This window comes from Hypanus sabinus, chromosome 15 (genome assembly GCF_030144855.1).
Source record: "Hypanus sabinus isolate sHypSab1 chromosome 15, sHypSab1.hap1, whole genome shotgun sequence".
NCBI lineage: Eukaryota > Metazoa > Chordata > Chondrichthyes > Myliobatiformes > Dasyatidae > Hypanus > Hypanus sabinus.
Genome location: NC_082720.1, coordinates 8477945 through 8502434, shown reverse-complemented (window position 1 = coordinate 8502434; position 24490 = coordinate 8477945). Strand labels below are relative to the sequence as shown.

Sequence of the window (24490 nt, the reverse complement as noted above, 5' to 3'; positions counted from 1 at the left end):
TATCGGAATGGGAAGTAGAATTAAAATAGGTGACTGGGAGATGCTGCTTTTTCTGGCTTGGCCAGGCTGTCTCCCAATCTACATTGGGTTTCACCGATATACAGGAGGCACACTGGAAGCACCAAACACAGTAAACGACCCCAACCAACTCACAGGTGAAGTTTCACCTCACCTGGAAGGACTGTTTGGAGTGCTGGATGGTAGTGAGGAAGAGGTGTAGCACTTGTTTCGCTTACAAGGATAAGTGCCAGGAGGGAGATCAGTGGGGAGGGTCGAATGGACAAGAGAATAATGTAGGGAGGGATCGCTGCAGAAAGCAGAAAGTTGAGGGGAGGGAACCAAGTGGCCACCGATTTTTAATTCCACTTACCATTTCCATCCTGATATGTTCATCCATGTCCTCCTCCACTGTCGTTAGGCTGGAGGAACAACACCTTGTATTAGATTTTCTTTCTGACATGAACTGACTTGCGCCAGGTAAGATTTCAGGTCATCCCCAGATTACAGCAGGGTTTTCTTACTGGGGCAGAATATTCCTGCAGCCCCATAGCAGCAAGCAATCTCATGCTGCCCAAATGTCATCCATATTAAAGGCTGCACAAAACAGGTGTTCATAACCTGAGGCAAATCTGTGTTTAAAACAACACAAATCATGAAACACAAAGTGCCTTTAAACGTGAGGATTGCAGTGCTATAAATTGTCATACAATTTTCCTCGCTAATGTGTGGATATCTGGATGAGTTTGATAATTCATCTGGCAGTTACCAATTTATTGGACCTTCGACTGGAATGGAATATAAGAATTTTCTGACAATGGCTTTCTTTTAGATGGAGAATTGAGTATTAAGGACATCTGCAAGTGATTCTAGCTGTTACTGATACAAGCTTTTGCAAAATAATTATTTTTCTACCTGCCATTTTTGAGTTTAAGACCATAAGACATAGGAACAGAATGAGGCTACTTGGTGCATTGATTCTGCTCTGCAATGCCTTTATGTCTGATTTATTATCCCTCCCTTCCTTTTAAAAACATAAATGTGAATAAAAGTACAAGATTTGTGGTCCACATCAAACTTCCTACACCGCCAAATGCAATTCTTGCTGTCCCACTCTGCTGTTGAGAAATTGTCTGCTGTATTCCTGTGTGAAGATTGTCATCACATGGTGTGTAGGATCAGCAAGTTGCATGCAAAATGGTCAGTGCTCGTTCCGTAATTTCAGAAAAGCATTTGTGACATCTTCAGCCACTTTCTGCTTGTTACCGCAGTGCCTCCTGTGGAATATGGAATTGTACAAAACAGAAGTTTCTGCAACTCATTTGTAGAATTATTAAACTGATTGCTTGTTAATGTGTTCTGCAGGGGATAAGTTGTTACTTTTTAAATGTGTATTAAAAACAGCATTTTAAACAGCTCAGGGAGATGCTAACTGATAATTGGTTCCATCTCTTTTAACTTCAGAATGGTTGTTGAGGTCGCATAGCAGAATAGTGACTTGAAAGTAGTTGCTTAGGCTACATCCACACTACGCCAGATAAATCCGTAACCGAAGCTTTTTCTCTTAGTTTTTACCCTCCGTCCACACTAAAACGGCGTTTTCGTCTGAAACCGGAGCTTTTCAAAAACACTTTCCAAGGTGGATATTTTTGAAAATGCTGCTCGGGCAGGTTAGTGTGGATGGGGTAACCGGAGACTTTTGAAAATGCTATCAGACAGCAGCGTGCTATTTCATTATTTTCTTGAACGCAACCTAACAATTTCAGAACAGATGGCAGTGAGACTGAAAATGTACTCACCAAATACTTTGACCCAAAACTTACTGAATAAATAAGTATACTCACTTTGCCCTGTTTTCTGTCCTTGCTCATATGAAGGTCGTTTACCTATTTATGCGAGTACTTCTCTGACAATAGATGTATAATAGCCTAATGTAACATTGTATGGAAATACAAGATAACACTGATGCAGACATGTTTTATACATTTAACAAGGTGCTTTATTAATGCAACAGAGTTAGTCAGTTTTTCAATGTTTGTCATCAGCCGGGTCAATCTGTCCGTGAACTCCCTGACGGTTGCCTCTGTACGCTCCAGTATTTGTTTTTTTTTAGTTTTAAGTTCTCCTGCGCGAACAGCTGTCCGTAGTTTTAAGTTTTTCTAGTCTGTAACTACACAAATGCGCACTTTTACGGCGAGATTCAACACCAAACATGTCGCTTGATTTTGGTAGATGTGTCTGTGCATGCAGAGGAGAAGATTCGCCGAAATCTCCATTTCAGTGTGGATAGAGATATTTTCAAAAACGCATAGTGTGGACACCTATCGTTTTTACGCAAAACTGGCGTTTTCAAAATTATCCGGTCTAGTGTGGATGTAGCCTTAGATGCCAACATTAATGGGGCATCATAAGGAATTGAAAAAATTGTCTTAATTTTAATAGTATTCAGAGTCATTCAACTTTTTCATCTCATTAAAGCTTAGCATATTTACGCAACAATACACACAATACAGTGCTCCACAACACAAGTGAAACCTATTCTTATGATCACATCTCCTCATTGACAATCAACATTGGCGCACCTCAGGAATGTGTGTTTAGACCACTGCTCTAATTTTGCTACACCCATGACCATGTGGCTAGGTGTAGCTCAAATGCCATTCGTAAATTTGCCAATGACACAACTATTGTTGGCAGAATTTCAGATGGTGGTGAGGTGGTGTACAGAAGTGAGATAAATCAGCTGATTGGTGATACAACAACAAATATGCACAATGTTAGTAAGACCAAGAAATTGATTGTGGACTTCAGGAAGGGGAAGTCAAGGGAAAACAGCCCAGTCCTCATCGAAGGATCAGCAGTGGAAAGGGTGAGCAGTTTCAAATTCCTGGGTATTGACACCTTTGAAGGTCTGTCCTGGGCCCAACATAATTGATGCATTAACAAAGAAGACACAACTGCAGCTATATTTCATTAGGAGTTTGAGGAGACTGAAGACTCTTGCAAGTTTTTACAGATGTACTGTGGAGAGCTTTCTAACTGGTTTAACCATATAACCATATAACAATCACAGCACGGAAACAGGCCATCTTGGCCCTCCTAGTCCGTGCCAAACCCTTAATCTCACCTAGTCCCACCTATCCGCACTCAGCCCATAACCCTCCACTCCTTTCCTGTCCATATACCTAATCCAATTTTACCTTAAATGACACAACTGAACTGGCCTCTACTACTTCTACAGGAAGCTCATTCCACACAGCTATCACTCTTTGAGTAAAGAAATACCCCCTTGTGTTTCCCTTAAACTTCTGCCCCCTAACTCTCAAATCATGTCCTCTAGTTTGAATCTCCCCTACTCTCGATGGAAACAGCCTGTTCACGTCAACTCTATCTATCCCTCTCAAAATTTTAAATACCTCGATCAAATCCCCCCTCAACCTTCTACGCTCCAGTGAATAGAGACCTATTCATCACTATGGTTTCATCACTAGTATTGAGGGACCACTGCACAGGATCAGAAGGAACTGCAGAAAGTTACAAACTCAGTCAGTTCCATCATGGGCACTGTCCTCCCTAGCATCAAGGGCATCTTCAGAAGGTAATGCCTCAAAAAGGCAGCATCCATCATTAAGGACCCCCATCACCCAGGACATGTCTTCTCTTTGCTATCATCAGGCAAGTACAGGAGCCTGAAGACACACATTCAACATTGTAGCAGCTTCTTCCCTGTGAAAGGTTTCCCATAACTTGTGGAAAATGCTTTTTCCTGTTCTTCAGTCATTTCTCAAGAGAACATGTTGAAGCATGTAAGACAACAGCCTGGATGAGTTTAGTGTTGAATATGTCATTGAGTTGGTGTGTACTTGGCTGGGGATGTCGTCTGGTTGACCTTACGGGAGTTGACTCTCTGCAGAGTCCTCGCGTCTGCTGCTGTTATAGTCAGTGGCTGCACACTTGGAAGGGGTGGGGGAGGCTTTCATGGCTGGCATTGTTGCATTCCTTGTGTGTGTAACTTGTGTAGAGCATTGGGGAGGTACAGTGGTACAGTCGACACTCTTTTTCTTTGTGTAGGCAGTCCTTTGAAGATAAATCTATGATCCAAAAGCAAATACTTTGTACAAGACCCTGCATCTACCCCAGGCACTGTGTTCAGATTTGCTGATGTCATTATCCTTGTGCTGAGCCAAGCAAATTGACCTGCTGAAAATGGCATGTATGCCTTGGTCTGTGATGGTTGGCTGAGTAAAAATCAGTGAAATCTATATAATGTTTAATGTTGTAAAAACACTAGAGGTGCTTGACAGTAGTGTTATGCAGCAAGCTTTGTCACCTAACCACATTAGGCATTATTTGGATAGTTGAAAGTCTGGAGCACTTAATGTTGCTCCAGATATCCAGATAGTTGAATGCCGGAGGTGACATTCAGAGAGGGAATTCTGGGCCTTTGACCTGTGGCAGCTCAAGTACATACAACTTATGGCAGAGTGCATTTTTTATTTCACCAATCAGAGTTTGAGAACATCATGTTACAATCTAAAGTGCTTTTTTCCCTCAATGCATAGAAAAAGATATTCTCTTGCTTATTGAATATTTAAGACTTTGAGAATGAAATGTTTACTCTGACTCCTTTCTCCACCCCTCCCTCCGGACAAACCGTTCACTGTGTAGGCAAAATAAAATGAAGTACACCAATAGTCCACTTATCTCGTCACATAATCTGGCCATGAGCATTATAGACAATAGACAATAGGTGCAGAAGTAGACCATTCGGCCCCTCGAGTCTGCACCGCCATTCTGAGATCATGGCTGATCATTCACTATCAATACCCAGTCCCTGCCTTGTCCCCATATCCCTTGATTCCCCTATCCATCAGATATCTATCTAGCTCCTTCTTGGAAGCATCCAGAGAATTGGCCTCCACCGTCTTCTGAGGCAGTGCATTCTACACCTCCACAACTCTCTGGGAGAAGAAGCTCTTCCTCAACTCTGTTTTAAATAACTGACCTCTTATTCTCAATCCATGCCCTCTGGTACTGGACTCTCCCAACATCTGGAACATATTTCCTGCCTCAATCCTATCAAATCCTTTAATTATCTTAAACGTTTCAATCAGATCCCCTCTCAATCTGCTCAATTCCAGCGTGTACAAGCCCAATCTCTCCAATCTCTCTGCGTAAGACAGCCCTGCCATCCCAGGAATCAGCCTAGTGAATCTACGCTGCACTTCCTCAATTGCCAGAATGTCCTTTCTTAAACCTGGAGACCAAAACTGTACACAATATTCCAGGTGTGGTCTCACCAGGGCCCTGTACAAATGCAAAAGGACATCCTTGCTCTTGTATTCAATTCCCCTTGTAACAAAGGCCAACATTCCATTCGCCCTCTTCACTGCCTGTTGCACTTGCTCATTTACCTTCATTGACTGATGAACTAGGACTCCTAGGTCTCTTTGCATTTCTCCCTTACCTAACTCTACACCATTCAGACAATACTCTGCCCTCTTGTTCCTGCTTCCAAAGTGGATAAATTCACATTTATTCACATTGAATGACATCTGCCAAGTATCTGCCCACTCACCCAGCCTATCCAAGTCTCCCTGTATTCTCCTAACGTCCTCTTCATATGTCACACTGCCACCCAGTTTAGTATCGTCAGCAAACTTGCTGATATAGTTTTCCATGCCCTCATCTAAATCGTTGACATAAATCGTAAAGAGCTGTGGTCCCAATACAGAGCCCTGTGGTACCCCACTAGTCACCTCCAGCCAGTCCGAGAAACACCCATTCACTGCTACCCTTTGCTATCCATTATGTGATAACACTATTCATCATTCTTCAGTGATGAAGTTTCAAAGCAGTGCTAACCAGCAGATGGTGGTATCTCCCCACAGTGAGCTAAGTGCCAGTACCAGTAATCCTTTCTTTTCATTCCCTCCTCTGGATACTCTGTGCTTATTAAATAGTAACAATGTATCCACCCACTATGACAACTGGCAAACAGTTTTGAGAGCATGTCCCCAAATTGGCAATAATCTTAAAGAAAATATCTCTTGTGCTGTGGTAATTTTGATCATTGATTAATAAATTAGTAATGATAATTATGGATTTTTTTTAAAGAAAAAGATGAGTTTTGCATATTTATGTGTTCTAGTTTAAGATTGCATTGGTGAAGCTCAGTGATGACCTGCTGGCAGCAAAAACAACTATTAACTACTTCATTAATCACACTTTTTCCTCAAAGGATTACTGCAATCAATAGTCTGTAGCTTCCCTTTTGGAGTTGAGCTATTGAATTGCCTGTACAACCTGGCATTTTTGCAGTGTGAACTGAAGTCTTGAAAGTGCAGGATGCTTGTAGCTAGGTATGTATGGGCTGAATCGGGGCCTGGGCCTGAGAGCGAAGAACTATCCACTGCCTGGCCGATTTAGTGCCGTGCCAGATTGAAAAGGTCAGGGTGTTGAGCCAGAGGTGAGGGACCGGGCATTGTCTGGTTTGCTGCTCTGTGAGGTTTACTTGTCTGCACTGAACTAAGGCTGCAGCAACAGTACAGTGCAATATGTAGTGATAATAATAACTGTAATCTACAATAACAAGTTTATATTTAAAAAAAAGGTTGTGCAAAAAGGGAGGGGGAAAAATACTGAGGTAAAATTCATGGATTTGTTGTTCATTCAGAAATGTGATGGTGGAAGGGGCAAAAGCTGTTCCTGAAAAGTTGAGTGTGCCTTCAGGCTCCTGTACCATCACCTTGATGGTAGCAGTGAAAAGATGGCATTGAGATCCTAAATGATGAATGCATACTTTTTGAGGCATCACCTTTTGAAAGTGTTGCTGGGTTTTGGGAAGGTTGTGCCCATTATGGAGCTGGCTGAGTTTACAACTTTCTGAAGCTTTTTCTTCAGTCCTGTGCCGTGACCCTTCCATACCAGATGGTGAGGCAACCAGTAAGAGTGCTCTCCATGGTACATCTGTAAAAGTTTACCCGTGTCTTTGGTGATAATCCAAGTCTCTTCAAACTCTTAATGAAATCTAGCCACTGTTGCACCTTCTTTGTAATTGCATCAAATGTTGGGCCCAGAATATATCTTCAAAAGATGTTAGCACTCAGAAACTTGAAACTGCTTGCTCTTTCCACTGCTGATCTCTTGATGACAACTTGTGTGTGTTCTCTTGACTTCCTCTTCCTCAATTCCACTGTCAATTACTTGGTCTTACTGACATTCAGTGTAAGTTTAATGCTATGACACAACTCTACCAGCTAATCTGTGCTGCTCCTATATGCCTCCTCATCACCGTCTGAAATTCTGCCAACAATATGGCGATGCAGTGCGCAGCGGCCACTTTGGAATGAATATCTGTAATCTGTCAAGTAGGGAGCCGTGTACAATCCTCATTTGATGGAGACGGACGTATGAAGCATGGAGGAACATGTGGTTAAACTTTTGAAATGCCTGTTTCACTGCTGCTGCTACTGTGCTATCAGAAAATCTCCGGGAGGAAGGCCCCGTATCCTCGGCTTTACCTGTTGCTTGGCGGTTGATGCCAGGGTCGAAGCACTCGGCAGAGATGGTACTCGGTGTCAGAGGCTCGAAGTTTTCGGACGGACTTGGAGTTGGCTGTCGTCGGGGCTCCCAAAGTGCTGTATCAGCAAGCTGCAGCGCTGGAGGTTCATGGCAGGAAGAGTTTTTTTTCCTTCTGCCATCTGTGTGAGATGATGGGCTATCAGGACTTTGAGACTCTCTTTTAAACCGTGCCATGGACTGCTCTTTATCAGATTACGGTATTGATTTGCACTGTTGAAACTATGTGTTATAATTATGTGGTCTTTTGTCAGTTAGTCTTTTATCAATTATGGTATTGTCTGCACTGTTGAAACTATATGTTAACTATAACTATATGTAACTATGTGGTTTAGTGTAGGTCTTGTAGCTTTAGTTTTGTCTGATGGGTTTGTAGTTTCTTTTCGGGAAACGTGCTAAGATGGTAGCGCGATATCGATGTGCAGCAGCCTCTCCGGACTCTGGATTGGGGATTACCAAACGTAATGTAGTTTTTCTTGTGTGGTCTGTTTTGTGCTTTTTTGTGATATCATTCCGGAGAACGTTGTCTCATTTTTAACTGCATTGTATTTGTGGTTATAAATGACAATAATCTGAATAGATGTGTAGTTGGCATTTTTATTGCTTAGATCTATTTATTACACCTCTTATTGATGAGCATGTACCTAGCTGGGCATAATTGAACATAACACATCTTCATGAAGGCACAAGTTGTTTCCTTAGCCAAATGTAGTTGTCCAAAAGTTTGCTGCTGTTAAAAAGATATTGGAGAGATGAGGTATGTTCTAGTTTGACTGAAGGCTCTTTTAATGATACACTAAGAACGTAACTCCAAAACAGTATGTTTCAAGTTTTTTAATAATTGTAGGAATTTGCTCATTTTCACACCTTTTTTTATTGTCTGAAATTTTCAACATAGAACTAGTTTAAATAGTTGTAGATCTGATCATTCTTAGCCCTTTCTTTATTTGTAAAGTACACATGAATTATATCTTCAACAAACACATCGATTGAATCTTTGTCCTTGTGTGGTCCTTGTTTGGAACTTAAATCAGATTCTGATTTATGTCTTTTAATTTTTTTTCTCAAGCGACCACCTTTCATACCTCCTCCTATGGCCAGCATGCCCCCACCACCAGGAATGATATTTCCACCGGGGATGCCTCCAGTTTCTGCACCAACGGCTCCTGGGTTGCCAAATAATGAAGAGATTTGGGTAGAAAACAAAACACCAGAAGGAAAGGTAAGATTTAGAAGAATTCTAACTTTGTTACTTATAATTGAATTCATTTGAAGTAATGGAGTATGATAATTATCATTTTGAAATGATAGTCATGTCCCTTTGCATCTGTTCCCTAGAGATAGAAAAGGATAAAACATTAAAATTTGATTGCTTCTGCCTGTCTCCCTAATAGTATGCTCTGGAGTGATAACTGGTATGCAAGACAGTAATGATAAGTCACTAAATACAACCCTGAGATTGGTTATCATCCAAGAAATACAATAGAGTCAGTGAATGACCTCACCCAACAGAATGGACAAATAACCAATGTACACAAGACAGCAAACTGCAGATACACAAGGAAAAAATAAATATTGAGAACATGAGATGAGGAGTCCTTGAAAGTTAGTCCATAGGTGTGGGAATCCAGTTATGGGGCAACTGAGGTTGAGTGAAGTTATTCTGAGTTTGAGTGAAGAGCCTGATGGTTGAGGGATAATAACTATTCCTGAACCAGGTGGTGTGAATCCTGAAACTTCTGTACCTCCTTCCGGATGGCATCAGCGAGAAGAGAGCCTGGCCTGGGTGGTGGGTGTCCTTGATGGTTACTGCCTTCCAACAGCAGCGCTCCATGTAGATGTGCTCAGTGGTGGGGAAGGCTTTACCTGTGATGTATTGGGGCACTTCCCCTACATTTTGTAGAATTTTCCATTCAAGGATATTGGTGTTTCCATACCAGGCCATAATGCAACCAGTCAATATACTCTCCACCACACTCGTAGTTTGTTAGACTTTAAATGTCATGTCGAATCTTCACAGACTTCTAAGGAAGTAGAGATGCTGCAGTGTTTTCTACATAATAGCACTAAAGTGCTGGGCACAGGACAGGTCCTCTGAAATAATAACAGGAATTTAAGTTTCAGGAATTTAAATTTGCTGACTCCCTCCACCTCTGATCTCCCCCCCCCACCCCCGATGCGGAATGGCTCATGAGCCTCTGATTTCCTCCTTTATTCAATAATCAGCCTCCTGGTATTGGTAACATTGAGTGAGATATTGTTGTTGTGGCACCACACAGCCAGATTTTTAATCTCCCTCCCACCGATTAGTCACCAGCTTTGATTCAGTCAACGACAGTGATGTTGTCAGCAAATTTGAATATGGCATTGGAGCAGTGCTTAGCCACACAGTCATAAGTATGAGGTGAGTAGAGCATCCACACAGCCTTGTACACCTGTGCTGATGGAGATTGTGAAAGGGATGCTGTTGTCAATCTGAACTGATTGTGGTCTGCAAGTAAGGAAATCGAGGATCCAATGGCACAAGGTGGTACTGAAGCCAAGGTCGTGTACAAACCCCATTTCCAGAAAAATTGGGATATTTTCCAAAATGCAATAAAACAAAAATCTGTGATATGTTAATTCACGTGAACCTTTATAAAACTGACAAAAGTACAAAGAAAAGGTTTTCAATAATTTTACTGACCAACTTAATTGTATTTTGTAAATATACACAAATTTAGAATTTGATGGCTGCAACACACTCAACAAAAGTTGGGACAGAGTCGTGTTTACCATTGTGTTAATTCACCTTTCCTTTTAATAACACTTTTTAATTGTTTTGGAACTGAGGATACTAATTGCAGCAGATTTGCAATTGGAAATTTTGTCCATTCTTGCTTGATGTAAGACTTCAGCTGCTCAACAGTCCTTGGTCTCCGTTGTCTCATTCTCCTCTTCATGATGCGCCATGCATTTTCAATAGGAGATAGATCTGGACTGGCAGCAGGCCAGTAGAGCACACGCACTGTGTGTCTACAAAGCCATGCTTTTGTTGGCCTGGCATTGTCCTGCTGAAATAAGCATGGACGTCCTGGGAAGAGACGTCGCCTGATGGCAACATACGTCTCTCTGAAATCCTAATATACGCCTCAGTGTCAATGGTACCTTCACATACATGCAACTCAACCATACCGTGGGCACTGATGCACCCCCATACCATCACAGATGCTGGCTTTTGCACCTTTCACTGATAACAATCAGGATGGTCGTTTTCATCTTTGGCACGGAGAACTCGATGCCTGTTTTTTTCCAAAAACTAGCTGAACTGTGGACTCATCTGACCACAGCACATGGTTCCACAGTCTTTCAGTCCAGCTGAGATGAGCTCGGGCCCAGAGAACTCGCCGGCGTTTCTGCATAGAGTTGATGTATAGCTTCCTGCTTGTGTAATACAGTTTCAAGTTGCGTTTCTGGATGCAACGATGGATTGTGTTAAGTGACAATGGTTTTCTGAAGTACTTCCGAGCCCAGGTGGCTATAATTGTCACAGTAGCATGACAGTTTCTTAGGTAGTGCCGTCTGAGGGCTCGAAGATCACGCGTGTTCAACAGTGGTTTCTGACCTTGCCCTTTACGCACTGAGATGTCTCTGAATTCTTTGAATCTTTTCACAATATTATGTACTGTAGATGTTCAAAGACCTAAATTCTCTGCAATCTTGCATTGGGAAATGTTCCTTTTGAACTGACTAACAATTCTCTCAAGAATTTTGGCGCAAAGGATAAGCCATGACCCATCCTTGCTTGCAAAGACTGAGCCTTTGATGGATGCTATTTTTATACCCAGTCATGATACCTCACCTGCTACCAATTAGCCTTCTTAATGTGGAATCTTCCAAACCAGTGTTACTTGAATATTCTGTGCACTTTTCAATCTTATTTTAACTCTGTCCCAACTTTTGTTGAGTATGTTGCAGCCATCAAATTCTAAATTTGTTTATATTTACAAAATACAATTAAGTTGGTCAGTAAAACTATTGAAAATCTTTTCTTTGTACTTTTGTCAGTTAAATAAGGGTTCACGTGAATTAACATACCACAGATTTTTGTTTTTATTGCATTTTGGAAAATATCCCAACTTTTCTGGAAATGGGGTTTGTAGCTTATTGATCAGTTTTATGGGGATGATGATATTGAATGCTGAGTTGTGGTCAATAAAGAGCATCCTGATGTATGCATCTTTGCTGTCCAGATATTCCAGGGTTGAGTGAAGTGCCAGTGAGATGGCATCTGCTGTGGACCTGTTATAGGCAAATTGGACGGATCCCAGTTGCTTCTCAGGCAAGAGTTGATGTGTTTCATCACCAGCCTCTCAAAGCATTTTATCACAGTTGATGTAAGGGTTGCAGGCTGACTGTCATTGAGGTAGGTTAACATGTTCTTTTTAGGCACCAGTATAATTGAAGTCTGCTTGAAGCAGTGGGTAGCTCAAACTGTTGAAGTAAGAAGTTCAAAATATTGTTGACAGCCAGTTAATCTGTACAGGTCTTTAGTACTCAGCCATGTACCCCATTTGGGCTAAGTGCTTTCGGTGGGTTTATCCTCCTGAAGGATGCTGTTATGTCAGCCTTAGAGACTGAAATCACAGGGTTATAAGGTTCTTTGGGAGTTTGTGAAGGTCATGAATGTTCATTGATTACTTTTGCTGAGTATAAAACTTGACTGCATTACACATTCGTGTTCCAACCAGGCAAATGTGCAGTGACCTGTTCCAATCAAATGCAATCAGTTTGATAAAATGAGTTCTTGGACTTTTTGCTTGGTTATTACATTACTTAACTTTTCTTAGAAGTTGATTTGTGTTTTCTTAGTTTCAAGGGAAAAGCTCCTGAAGTAGTGCAGGCCTGCTTCCTGCAGGGAGTAGGAATTATTCACTTAACGTTCTCAAATAACAACTGAATTTTCGATTGTTGAGGTATTTGTAGTTAGCTTTAAAACAAGAAATAATGTCTGTGATTAAGTCTTGTTCTATAAAAAGTTGTGAACCCTTTGTGATTATCTGGTTTTCTGCATTAATTACTCATAAAATGTATTTTGATCTTCATCTAAGTTGCAATAATAGACAAAGACAATCTACCTAAACTAATAACACACAAACAATTATACTTCTCATCAATGCTGAGGACACCATCGGAACAATCAGTCTAGGTTCAAAAAACTGTATGTGAACCTCTGAGGTAATGCCTTCTACAAAAGCTAACTGGAGTTGGATATTCCAATCAGTGAAATGAGATTGGAGGTGTGGGTAGTTGAGGTGCCCTGCCCTATTTTTTAAAAAAAAGACACACAAAGTCAGGTTACTGGTCTTTCAAGGTGTATGTGCAGCTTGCCTCTATCAGAACAATTTTCATAGGACCTCAGAAGAATTGTAGAGGTGCATGAAGCTGGAAAAAGCTACAAAAGAATTTTTAAAGACCTAAGTGCTTATCAGTCCACAGTAAGACAAATTGTCTTCAAATGGAGGAAACTCAGTAGTTACTACTCACCCTAGGAGTGGGTGTCCTGCAAGGATGACATCAAGAGCACGATGTGCAATGCTGAAAGAGGTTTAAAAGAACACAAGGGTAAAACCATAGTTAGCACTTCTGCTACCAAATTAGGATATTATCTAGTACCCCACACACAATATGCTGGAGAAACTCATCAGGTCAGACAGCATCTATAGAAATGAATAAACAGCTGACATTTCGGGCTGAAACCTTTCTTCAGGACAGGAAAGTAAAATTAAGAATTGGGGGGGCAGGGGGAAGAAGATAAGCTAGGTGATAGATGAAACCATGTGGGTGGGGGAGAGGGAATGAAGTAAGAGGTTGGGTGGTGGTAGGTGGAAAATTAAAGGACTGGAGAAGGAGGAATCTGATTGGAGAGGAAAGTGGACCATGAGAGGAGGAGAAGGAGGGGCACCATGGGAAAGTGATAGGGAGGTGAGGAGAAGAGGTAAGGGGACAGAGTGGGTAAATGGAGAAGAGAGAGAAGGAAAAAAATTATCAGATGTTATCCACATTATAGGTTTCCATTGACTGCTATTGTCCAGTGTTCTATGAATCAGCTGGACAGGAATGGTCACAAGTAACTCACTGTTGATCCTGTAACAGAAGATGACCATTAATGAACCAAGTGAAGATATTTAGACGAGCTGCACTACTGAGCACTCCTTGCATTGGTGTCTGACTGGGATGACAACAGTGATTATTTTCTGGATTATTTTTCTTTATGGATTTACTTTGCATTAATTTTCTCTCAATTTAAGTCAAAGTAAACTTGTATGTAATTTGTTACATACCAAGCTAAATGATCCCAGAGCCCTGGGGTTTAAGTGAAATTCTGCAGTTTTATCACATCTAGTTAGTATTGGTTAGCAAATGGGAATAATTCAGTGGGAATCTGTGCTCTCGGATGAACTGTGATCATCTGTAATGAACTGTTTTTGGGAGCAACCACATTGATATAAGCCTAAACAATAATTAATCCCCATTCATATGGGGAAAATACCATCCTTTTGCTGCTTTCTGTATGTTTTTTACACATTGGGATAACCCTTTTGCATTGAAGCACTGTTCTTTCTTTCTTGCTTAGGTATACTATTACAATGCTCGGACACGGGAGTCTGCCTGGTCAAAGCCAGAGGGTGTAAAGATAATTCAACAATCAGAACTGACACCAGTCCTGGCTTCGCAAGTGATCACTACAACATCAACACCTATTGGTAGTACGGCAGCCCCATCTGTTTCAACACCCACTTCATCTGTTCAGTCTACAGCGCCAGTCTCTTCCAGCACACCAGCTTCAGTTGTAACGGTCTCAGCAGCAGGTCCAGGTGAGCATCTGGGAACACAGGGCATGCAAGAATTATGAACATTTACATTAGTTCAGCAAATGAATCACAGAAATTAAATTTATTGGTGCTTCAGATTTTACGTTCTGCGAATATATTTTTTCAATCTTCTGAAATTTTTGAAATTTAATTGATGCCTTTTCCAAAGGAAGTATTTTCAGTATTCATCAGCAGTTTGGAATATTGGTAAAATGAATATTTGATCAATAAGATAGATCTTAAATATGAAAGTGTTGAACTAATGTATCCTTAATGCTTTTTGCTTGATTATTGATATTATGTATCACAGGGATAAATAGAGTTGAGCAACACTGAAGCAGGCCATTGGTATTATGTACATGTCATATATTCATAGTGCCTTTATTCAAGCTCACGTACCAACACTTGGTCTGCAGGCATCATTTCCTTAGTGATTCAAATGCCCAAGTAACTAGTACTTAAATGTTGTGAGAGTACCTGCCACCCAACTATTCAGGCAATATATCTGAGATTCCAATTACTCTCAGGCTATAGGAAATTATTCCTATGGTCTTTTTCAGACTTGCCATCCCTGATCCTAAACCTATGCTGGTTTTTAGGGAAAGTTTTGATATATCAATTCCATCTCTGTCTCTTGTAATTTTGTTGACTTTTATCAGATCCCACTGCCCACTTCCCCTCCTCCACCCCACACCATGCTAAGGAAAACAAACTTAGTCTATCTAGTTCCTCCTCAGCATTCTAACTGCAATGCCTTTCTCGAGACACAGACGGATGTAGTTGCTAGAATCTAGGGGTAAAAAAACAAGTTGATGGAGGAACTCAGTGGGTTAAGTAACCCCTGTGGAGGTGAAGGCATGGTCAACAATTGGTGTCAAGATTGTATGCTGACTGACATCTTGAGTTCTCCAGCAGTTTTTTTTGTTACAATGTCTTCTGGCAGATGCAACATAAGAATAAAATATTCTTGAAGAACCACACAAGCTTTTGTATGATCTACTTGCTAGTTTGGATTATTTTATCAACATGCTGATTAATGTCTCTTACGACAATTACAGTTTTCTTGTAACATGTCTGAAATCTTCCTTTTATTAATCCTTGCCTTTTCAATAGAAGTTAATGTTGTCCCTCTGATTCTTTTTCATATATCTTCAATACTTTGATGTTAGTCTCCCAGGCATTTAATTACCTGGTTTACTCCTATTTTTCTTGAACAATGGTACCACATTTGCTGTCCAGTCATTTGGCAATGTTAAGGTCCCAGCAGTCTCCTCCTTTACTTCCCATAGCAGCTGGAGATGCAATACATTAGGCCTTGGAGATTTATTTACCCTTAATCCCATTTAAAAGCATTCTTTTCTTTTTAATGATATGCTCTAGAATTTCACCTTCCCTGTCTTAATCATGCAAAAAATAAGGGAACTTTGTCATCCTGACCAAATTTTATCATTGATCCAAATAATCAAGAAGGCTTATTATTATCATTTGATCCAGTGCAGCACATCTGCAGAATCTCTTGTGGTAATGATCTGCAATACAATTTCATTTCCACAATTCTCTCCAGCACCCGCAAATTTATTCTCTTAAAAACCCACCAACTTCCCTTGATGTTTTGCTACCCACCTTTGGGATGTGGGAGCACCCACACAAAGTGTGTGCTACCTTCATTCAGCATTTGGGGTCAAGATTAAAACCCGGAGCTGTGAGACCACAACCAAATTGGCAGCTAACCATCAACCCAGAGGCAATCAGGGAAGGAAATAAATCGTTGTGATATCTGCACCCCATGAAAGAAATTGAGTGCGCATTTTACTTTGCCATGTTTCTAGCATTTCAACAGTGTTAACTATTTTGGAATATATAAAGGTTGGACAAAGCATTTTATAAATGCAAACATTTTTTCTTCAAACTTACCCACCTTAAAATTCATGCAACTGAGATTATGGAACTTCCATTGTATCTGTTAATCTTGGTGATTGATTGATGTATATCTGGGGAAAACTATTGGTTGTTTGATGGTGTTGCATAGAAAAGGACAAGATTAAATAATTTTTAAAACGAGTTGGCCATGCATTAACTGAACCCATGTGTATGCTGGGGCAAAGCAGTCTTTTATTTGAAGAATAAGTTATTTTATATAATGTTTTATTTATTCTTAAAGAATTCTGTTCTCAATTCAATTTTTAGTGAACATTTTTTGTTATAATTATGGAGATAGAAATCCATATTTATCCTAATCAGCTGGAAGAACAAGTTGTTTGTTCTTAGTTGTTTTAAAAGTTATCAATTTTTTAAAGTAATTTTAAAATGTCAAAGTTATGGCACAATGGCTGAGGAGGTATGTGCTTGTAGAAATACAGTGGTGCACAGAAGTACACCAAAACAGAGTATTTTTATTCATCAGGAGAGACATAGACCCAAGTTTACTTTACCATTTGTATGTGAAATAATTTGACACTACAGCAAATATATAACATTTCATAACTTAAGGAGTAACTATCAAAAGTTTGGTGCAATTCAAATTAATGGATTGTTTGTTTCTATATACTGTATTATATATATTGCAGTGGGAATTTACCTAATAGAGTATGCAGTAGTGAGGGAGTACTTTGTTTTGATCAATTCTCCTCTGTGGATCCATTTCATGGGTTTCAGGTAGCATCATCCAGGAATATTTCACCAAGTAGTTCGTCATCATGTTTAAATTTAATTGTTGTTAATAATTAAGAGTTTCAAGTAAATGAAAAGAATAGGTATCTTGTTTTTTTTCTATTACACTTTTCTAGCCAAGTGATATTGAGACCAACTATAGAAACCCATCAGTATTACTGACAGAGATTGTTTATGCTTACATTAAAAAATATAACTGTTAGATACAACTATTACCACATAATCATGCTATATAACGTTTTAAGGCATTTATTTTGCAAAAATGTTGCTCACTTTGAATCTTTCGCTGATTAGTTTGAAACCTGCCCATTTTGTGAAATTGTAAAGTAACTAATACAGTATGTGGCTTCAGATTAAGCTCATTATAAGAATATCAGAGTAAGTGCAGGACATATAGCTCATAGAACCTGTTCACTCATTCAGTGAGATTATGGGCGATCTGATCAGCTCTCTTCATTCACTTTACCTACTAGATGAATCACTGTACACTGATTACACTGGTGTAAACAGTGCACAGAATATTTGGAGTATTGTGTATAGTTCTGGTCATAACACTGTAATATGGATGTGATTTATGCTGGAGAGTGCTGAGATTGCCAGGATTTTGCCTGGATTGAATCATGCAGATTATGGGGAGAGAGATTGGGTAGGCTGAGTTTGATTTCCCTGGAGTGAAGGAGCTGAGGAATGACTTGAGAGAAGTGTGTAAAATTTGCAAGAGTCATGATAGTGGATATCCAAGTCAAGAGGGATATAGGTGTACGGGATTCTAAAGGGTATTTGTGGGAAGATTTTTTTCATTTACTGATATAGTCAGCATGAATGTGATGTTCAAAGGGCACAATTCTGTGCTGTACGGTTATGACTCCATGTGGAGGCATTAAGAAATATTTATTGTCTATCTTAATATTTTCTGGAAGTTGGCAAAGTAAAGCTTCATTGCAACAAACTTTTCTTTTTGCAACAAGCCCTCCACCGACCCAACTTCATCTTCTATTCCCTAGCTTTGATACAGCATTTTGAAGCACTTCAAAACAGTAACCATGATCTGATTGTTGCAGTACGTTCTCTGGTTTTATGAAACAAAACCTGAAAGCCATACTTAATGAAATAGTTGTTTTAAAGATAATTGCTGTTCTTGGAAAAGATTTTGCTTGTATTAAAGAAGTTAAGGCTGTCATAGCCTGTTTAGTGTGATATATTTTTTCAACAGCTGCTTTTGTTTCATTTGCAATGGTACAGATCATATGCGATTAAGCACACCAACTTATTCAGCATTAAAAGGGTTTGGAAAAAGTATGAGGAGTGTGTCAAGTGACGGTGCCAGCTTTACTTTTCCACTGGTATCTGCAGCTCCCGATCAGCCTCCACCTGCTGCCTCAGTGGCTACCCCAACACCGCCAGTCTCTGTAGCAGTGACTACCAGTGCGACACAACCGTCTGTACCTCAGTCTATGCAACAGGCCATGCCACCGCCTGTACCGCATTCAGTGCCTCAACCAGCCGCAGCAATCCCAGCCTTTCCTCCAGTGATGGTGCCGCCGTTCCGTGTGCCATTGCCCGGCATGCCAATTCCACTGCCAGGTAAGATACCAATTCTCTAATAGTAATGTTATTCATGTCCATTGGTTCATTTTCTCTGGTGGTCACTTTTTTTTGTTGGTATCTGCTTCTTGAAACTTGGATTTTGTGTGCTCTATCTTGGTTGTAATCTTTGTGTATGTCCTGGCTTTCTGCAGTAACAGGTCAGTAAAGCTAACCCTTTGGCATTTAAAATAATTAATTCAGTACTTAAGTTTATTACAATACAAATAAATGAATGAATGTTGAATATTAGCATTTTCTGATTCAACTTGCTGATTCTGAACTGTAAAGGTAATAAAAGCATTTGAAATCAACATCAAGTAGGAGTTTCCTGGTCCCTAGAAAAAAATTGGGGATAAAAGCATGCACAATAATCTGTTTTATATCTGATGAATAAATGAAATGTGTAGCTTTGCTGAAATAGAGAAATGATGTCTAGATGTTAAGCTTCTGACTTAACAAAATTATTGGACATCCCATAAACATAAATGCCTTTGCATTTAGTGAGCTAACACCTTCGCCAGTATAAAATTTTGCTGAAGGGAACACTGTCACTAGAGTGGGAGGGGTATTGAGGGAGGCTATAGTCTGGGTGCAGGTTGATGAAACTGGGCAGAATAATAGTTTGGCACAGACTAAACGGGCTAAAGGGCATGTTTTTGTGCTGTAGTGTTCTATGACTAGCGTTCTTTATTGCCCACCTTCCACACGTGCCCACATCATATATATTATCGTCTCTCAGTGAACAAATTTTATTTTGTATTTTGTTTAGGAATTCAGAGTAACAGATATGTGTGATATTCAGAAATAATTCATTTCTCAAAAGATAATTCCTGCAATAGATTAGGTTGAGCAATGAGAAAGTAGTAACCTTTGTTTAAATGGTGTCTGTAATAACCATTGGCTAGTCTGTTTACCTTTCTATGGCTTTGCAATAAGATTGCATTGGTTTAAATGGTGCATTTATTCGTCAAACTTTTTTTCATTTTTACACTTTTTAAGGTTGCATTTATTTTTAACAACAATCATTTTGGATTTAGCAATTAGGATGTAAATTGGATTCTCACATTTATGGGAGTAGTTCTGTAAATGTGCTTGAGAACCTGATGGATGATGATTCCCAGTTCAGAAATTGAAAATGTTTCATGCTGCTTGTATAATTTTAGAAATTGTATTTTAACATAAAGAGGAAAGGCATTTTTTTCAAATTTCAATGTAGAGTATGGGTTGTACCTGGAAAATAGTATGGAAGGCCTGATTTAATCCCTACAAGAGCCATGTGAACTTGATAACCATGGTCCAGATTTGGCCTGCTGCATCCATTGGCTTGACCTATTGAAAGAAAAGCCCGAGGAATTTTATGATGTAGAAGAGTCACTTTTTTTTTTGCAACATTGAACTGGTGTATAAAATAAAGTTTGGGGAGACTCAGAGCTAGGAGTTGAAGACACAGATTGGATGAGCAATAGGTGGATGGTCAAGTCAGACCCTATTGGGACAGGGTGATTTTATGTGGGGCAGACAACAGGTATAAGGGAATTAGACAGCTGATTTGAATGCATAGACTGGAGCTCGTGGTAGGTGATTTTGCAGTTTGGGACTCTAACAGAGTGGAATGATTAATGATTATGGAAGGTAAACTGGCATTTATTTGGTGTAAGAAGGATGTCTGTGATGCCCTCAAAACCAATGAGGTAAGTTAAACATTTGAAATTCTATCCACACAGACCTTCACCTTCAGGTGCAGACCTATGTTAAGCTTCTGGACTTTAAAGCGATAAGGCATGGTTGATTATTGTTCAGAGGATGCTATTTGTGATCCTTTATTTTGACTCCATTCAGATGTAAAGGTTTGGTTTACACAGAGATTCACTATGTGACTTTGGCTGGTTGAAGTTGAAAATGAGAAGGTATTCCTCATTTACACTAAATCCCAATGGACTTGCAATCCCTTTGGTATAGGGAATGTCAGAGAAAGTGCAATATCAGTAAAATATTCAAAAGGGAGAGAGAAATTGGTTTGGCAGTTAGCTTAGCATCTATACTTGAGAAAATTCTCAAAAGCTTTTATTTAAGATGTTTCAGTAGGGCCATCAGAATGGTTTTGTGTAAGGCAAATCAGGTTTAACAATTATTTGGTGTTTTTTTTTGAAGCAGTGACTTGTGCTTTGACTGAAATGGAGCAAGTGGCGTATTGCTCATGTGGTTCTATTGTTTAAAAAGGGTTCTTTTAAGAGTAAACCTAGCAATTATTGGCCTGTCAGTTTGATGTCAGTGGTGGGTAAATTAATGGAAAGTATTCTTAGAGATGGTATATATAATTATCCGGATAGACAGGGTCTGATTAGGAACAGTCAACATGGATTTGTCTGTGGGAAGTCATGTTTGACAAATCTTATTGAATTTTTTGAAGAGGTTATGAGGAAAGTTGACGAGGGTAAATCAGTGGATGTTGTCTATATGGACTTCAGTAAGGCCTTTTGACGAGGTTCCACACGGAAGGTTAGTTAGGAAGGTTCAATCATTAGGTATTAATATTGAAGTAGTAAAATGGATTCAATAGTGGCTGGATGGGAGATGCCAGAGAGTAGTGGTAGATAACTGTTTGTCAGGTTAGAGGCTGGTGACTAGGGGTGTGCCTCAGGGATCTGTACTGGGTCCAATGTTGTTTGTCATATACATTAATGATCTGGATGATGGGGTGGTAACTTGGATTAGTAAGTATGCAGATGATACTAAGGTAGGTGGTGTAGTGGATAATGAAGTAGGTTTTCAAAGCTTGCAGATAGATTTAGGCCAGTTAGAAGAGTGGGCTGAATGATGGCAGATGGAGTTTAATGCTGGAGTTTAAGGTGCTACATTTTGGTAGGAATAATCCAATTAGGACATACATGGTAAATGGTAGGGCATTGAAGAATGCAGTAGAACAGAGTGATCTAGGAATAATGGTGCATAGTTCCTTGAAGGTGGAATCTCATGTGGATAGGGTGGTGAAGAAAGCTTTTGGTATGCTGACCTTTATAAATTGGAGCATTGAGTATAGGAATTGGGATGTAATGTTAAAATTGTGCAAGGCATTGGTAAGGCCGAATTTGGAGTATTGTGTACAGTTCTGGTCATCGAATTATAGGAAAGATGTCAACAAAATAGAGAGAGTACAGAGAAAATTTACTAGAATATTACCTGGTTACACCTAAGCAGGGAGTTACACCTAAGTTACAGGGAAAGGTTGAACAAGTTAGGTCTTTATTCTTTGGAGCGTAGAAGGTTGAGGGGGGACTTGATAGAGGTATTTAAAATTATGAGGGGGATAGATAGAGTTGACGTGGATAGGCTTTTTCCATTGAGAGTAGGGGGGATTCAAACAAGAGGACATGAGTTGAGACTTAGGGGGCAAAAGTTTAAGGGTAACACAAAGGGGAATTTCTTTACTCAGAGAGTGGTAGCTGTGTGGAACGAGCTTCCAGTAGAAGTGATAAAAGCAGGTTCGGTGTTGTCATTTAAAGCAAAATTGGATAGGTATATGGACAGGAAAGGAATGGATGGTTATGGGCTGAGTGCAGGTCAGTGGGATTAGGTGAGTAAGCGTTCGGCACGAACTAGAAGGGCCGAGATGGCCTGTTTCCATGCTGCAATTGTTATATGGTTAAGTGGATGTAATGTTGAATACTTCAGTTACACAAAAACACTTTATCAGGGGTTTTCTAGATTTGAAATATTTTACAATACTTCAGTTCCGGAAAACCCTTAATACTGTACTGTGGCGACCCACTTCCCAGCGCACTCGAACTGGCTCACAAAGTGGCGCACGCCGGCATTGAGGCCAGTCCCAAAGAGGACGCCAAGCCTGCATCACCAGCAAGGGGAAAAGCCCGCGCGCAGGATGGGACTGTGAATACGCACCCCCTACAGCATTCCCACCCAGGGAAGGCTTTAAAGCGAGGCTGCGAAGTTTGAATAAACCGTTTTTTGCAAATGCAGCTCACCGACTACGTGTCATTATTTCAGTGCTGCGTGTAGCACACTGCTACAGTATCACATTAGTGGAGGTTATGGAAAACAAAAGGTCATAGTGTAGAAGGTGACTTATTGATGAGATTTGTAGATTAGCTGGTGAAAAGGAAACAGAATCTAACCATAAGTGAATAGTTTTCCATTTTGCAAGATGTGTCAGGGCTTTGATTTTTACAATTTATACTCTAAATGATGGACTAAAGCACCAAAAAGAATGTTGCTGAATTATTAATGACACAGTTTAATATAATAAATCCCACACAAGTGAGTTGGTAAGTTTCTGGAAGATGGAACTTGATATGGAAATAATATGAAATTGCCCAACTTGGACGATAGACGCATATGAAGTGCCAACCCTGATTGCACGTCTCTGAGATACAGAGAAATTTGGTATGTTCTTGTGCATGATTTGCAGAAAACTTAATGCAGTTACAACTCATTAGAAATGTTAATGTTTAGAAAATGGAAAGTAATGAAGTTATACTTCAGTTACACATGTCCATGGTAAGTCCATATCTTGTACTGTGTCCTGCATTGGTCTCTTTATGAAAGGAAGGATGGTATAGCATTGGGGACAGTTCAGATGTTTGCTAGATGAGTAGCTCTTTTGTCTGTTGGAAGAGTAAGAAGACTTGATTGAAATGTGCAGAATCCTGAGAGGTCTGTATACGATGAGGGTTATGTCTTTTATTGGAGAATCTAGAACTGAAGATCATTGTTTTTAAAAAAAATATGGATTTGACTGTTTGAAATGTAATGAAACCAGTTTTGTCTTTTGAGCTATTTCTCACAGCAGTGAAAGCAGAGTTTTTGATTGGATAAGTTGGTAAAAGTTTACAGTAGGTATACAGGAATTCAGAGTTGAGGTTATGGTCTGATAGTCATAATCTCAATGAATGTTTGAGTAGTTTTGGTGGTGTGAATGGTCTATTTCTGCCTCTAATTAATATCCTTGTATGTGAGATTGAGGAATCAATTGGTGGTCAAGGAATCACATTTTTTGCCAATTGTTAGTGTTTGTGCTGTAGAAATCTACAGACTTGCCCTGAAGAAATGGAGAGGAAATGTTTCTGACATAATCAAATGATGTGAAAATTTCATATGTATAAAATTATTAGAATGCACTCAGTTAAAGATCAACTACGATATCAGGAAAATCCTACAATGGATGTGATATGGGCAATTGAATTAAATAAGTTATTAAAAGCCAGGTTTTGAAAGGAGAATAATGAATCTGGAAATGTTATTGAAGTTTGGGTGTGTTAGACTCTTGAATTCTTTTTCCCCCTTTTGCCTGCTGTTTCGGGAGCTCCAATTTCCTCCTACGTACCAAAGACTTGAGGGCTGTTAAATTCAGTGGCTCCTTTAATTTTCCTTTTATGTAAGTGAATGGTATAATCTGTGGGATGCTGATAAGAATTTGGGGATTAGTATAGGATTTGTGTAAATGGGTGTTGGTCAATGCAGACTCTGTGGGCAAGAGTATCAATGCCATATGACTCTCAGTCTGCCCTTTCTCATGTCTTAACCTCATCTCAGCTGTGAGTTTACTGGTGGTATTTTTCCCATCCTAATTATTCTTTTCCTTTTCCTCCCTTGTCACTTTCTCTTTTCACCCTATCAGATATTGCTAATAACTCCCAGAACAACTCACTTCTTATTTCTCCGAAAGTTGTATTCTTTTGGAGCAAGGGTCATAATTGTTAGCTCTGAAATCAAAACCAGAAATTTAGCTTAGTACTTCATGTGGAAGTTTGAAAGAAATCTGTACATAAAAATCATGTAATTTT

General features: G+C 39.7%; 1 protein-coding gene across 4 annotated transcripts in view; it reads left to right on the top strand.

The window, feature by feature from the left end:
- LOC132405293 (transcription elongation regulator 1-like) overlaps positions 1-24490 on the top strand; it is a 105664-nt gene that overhangs the window by 10778 nt on the left and 70396 nt on the right. For 3 of the 4 annotated variants that reach the window (XM_059989978.1, XM_059989977.1, XM_059989976.1), the window contains exons 3-5: positions 8648-8800; positions 14195-14435; positions 18345-18686. In XM_059989978.1, coding sequence (XP_059845961.1) covers positions 8648-8800; positions 14195-14435; positions 18345-18686 — 736 coding nt within the window. The remainder of the gene's footprint in view (positions 1-8647; positions 8801-14194; positions 14436-18344; positions 18687-24490) is intronic. The other variant, XM_059989979.1, reaches the window with a different exon arrangement.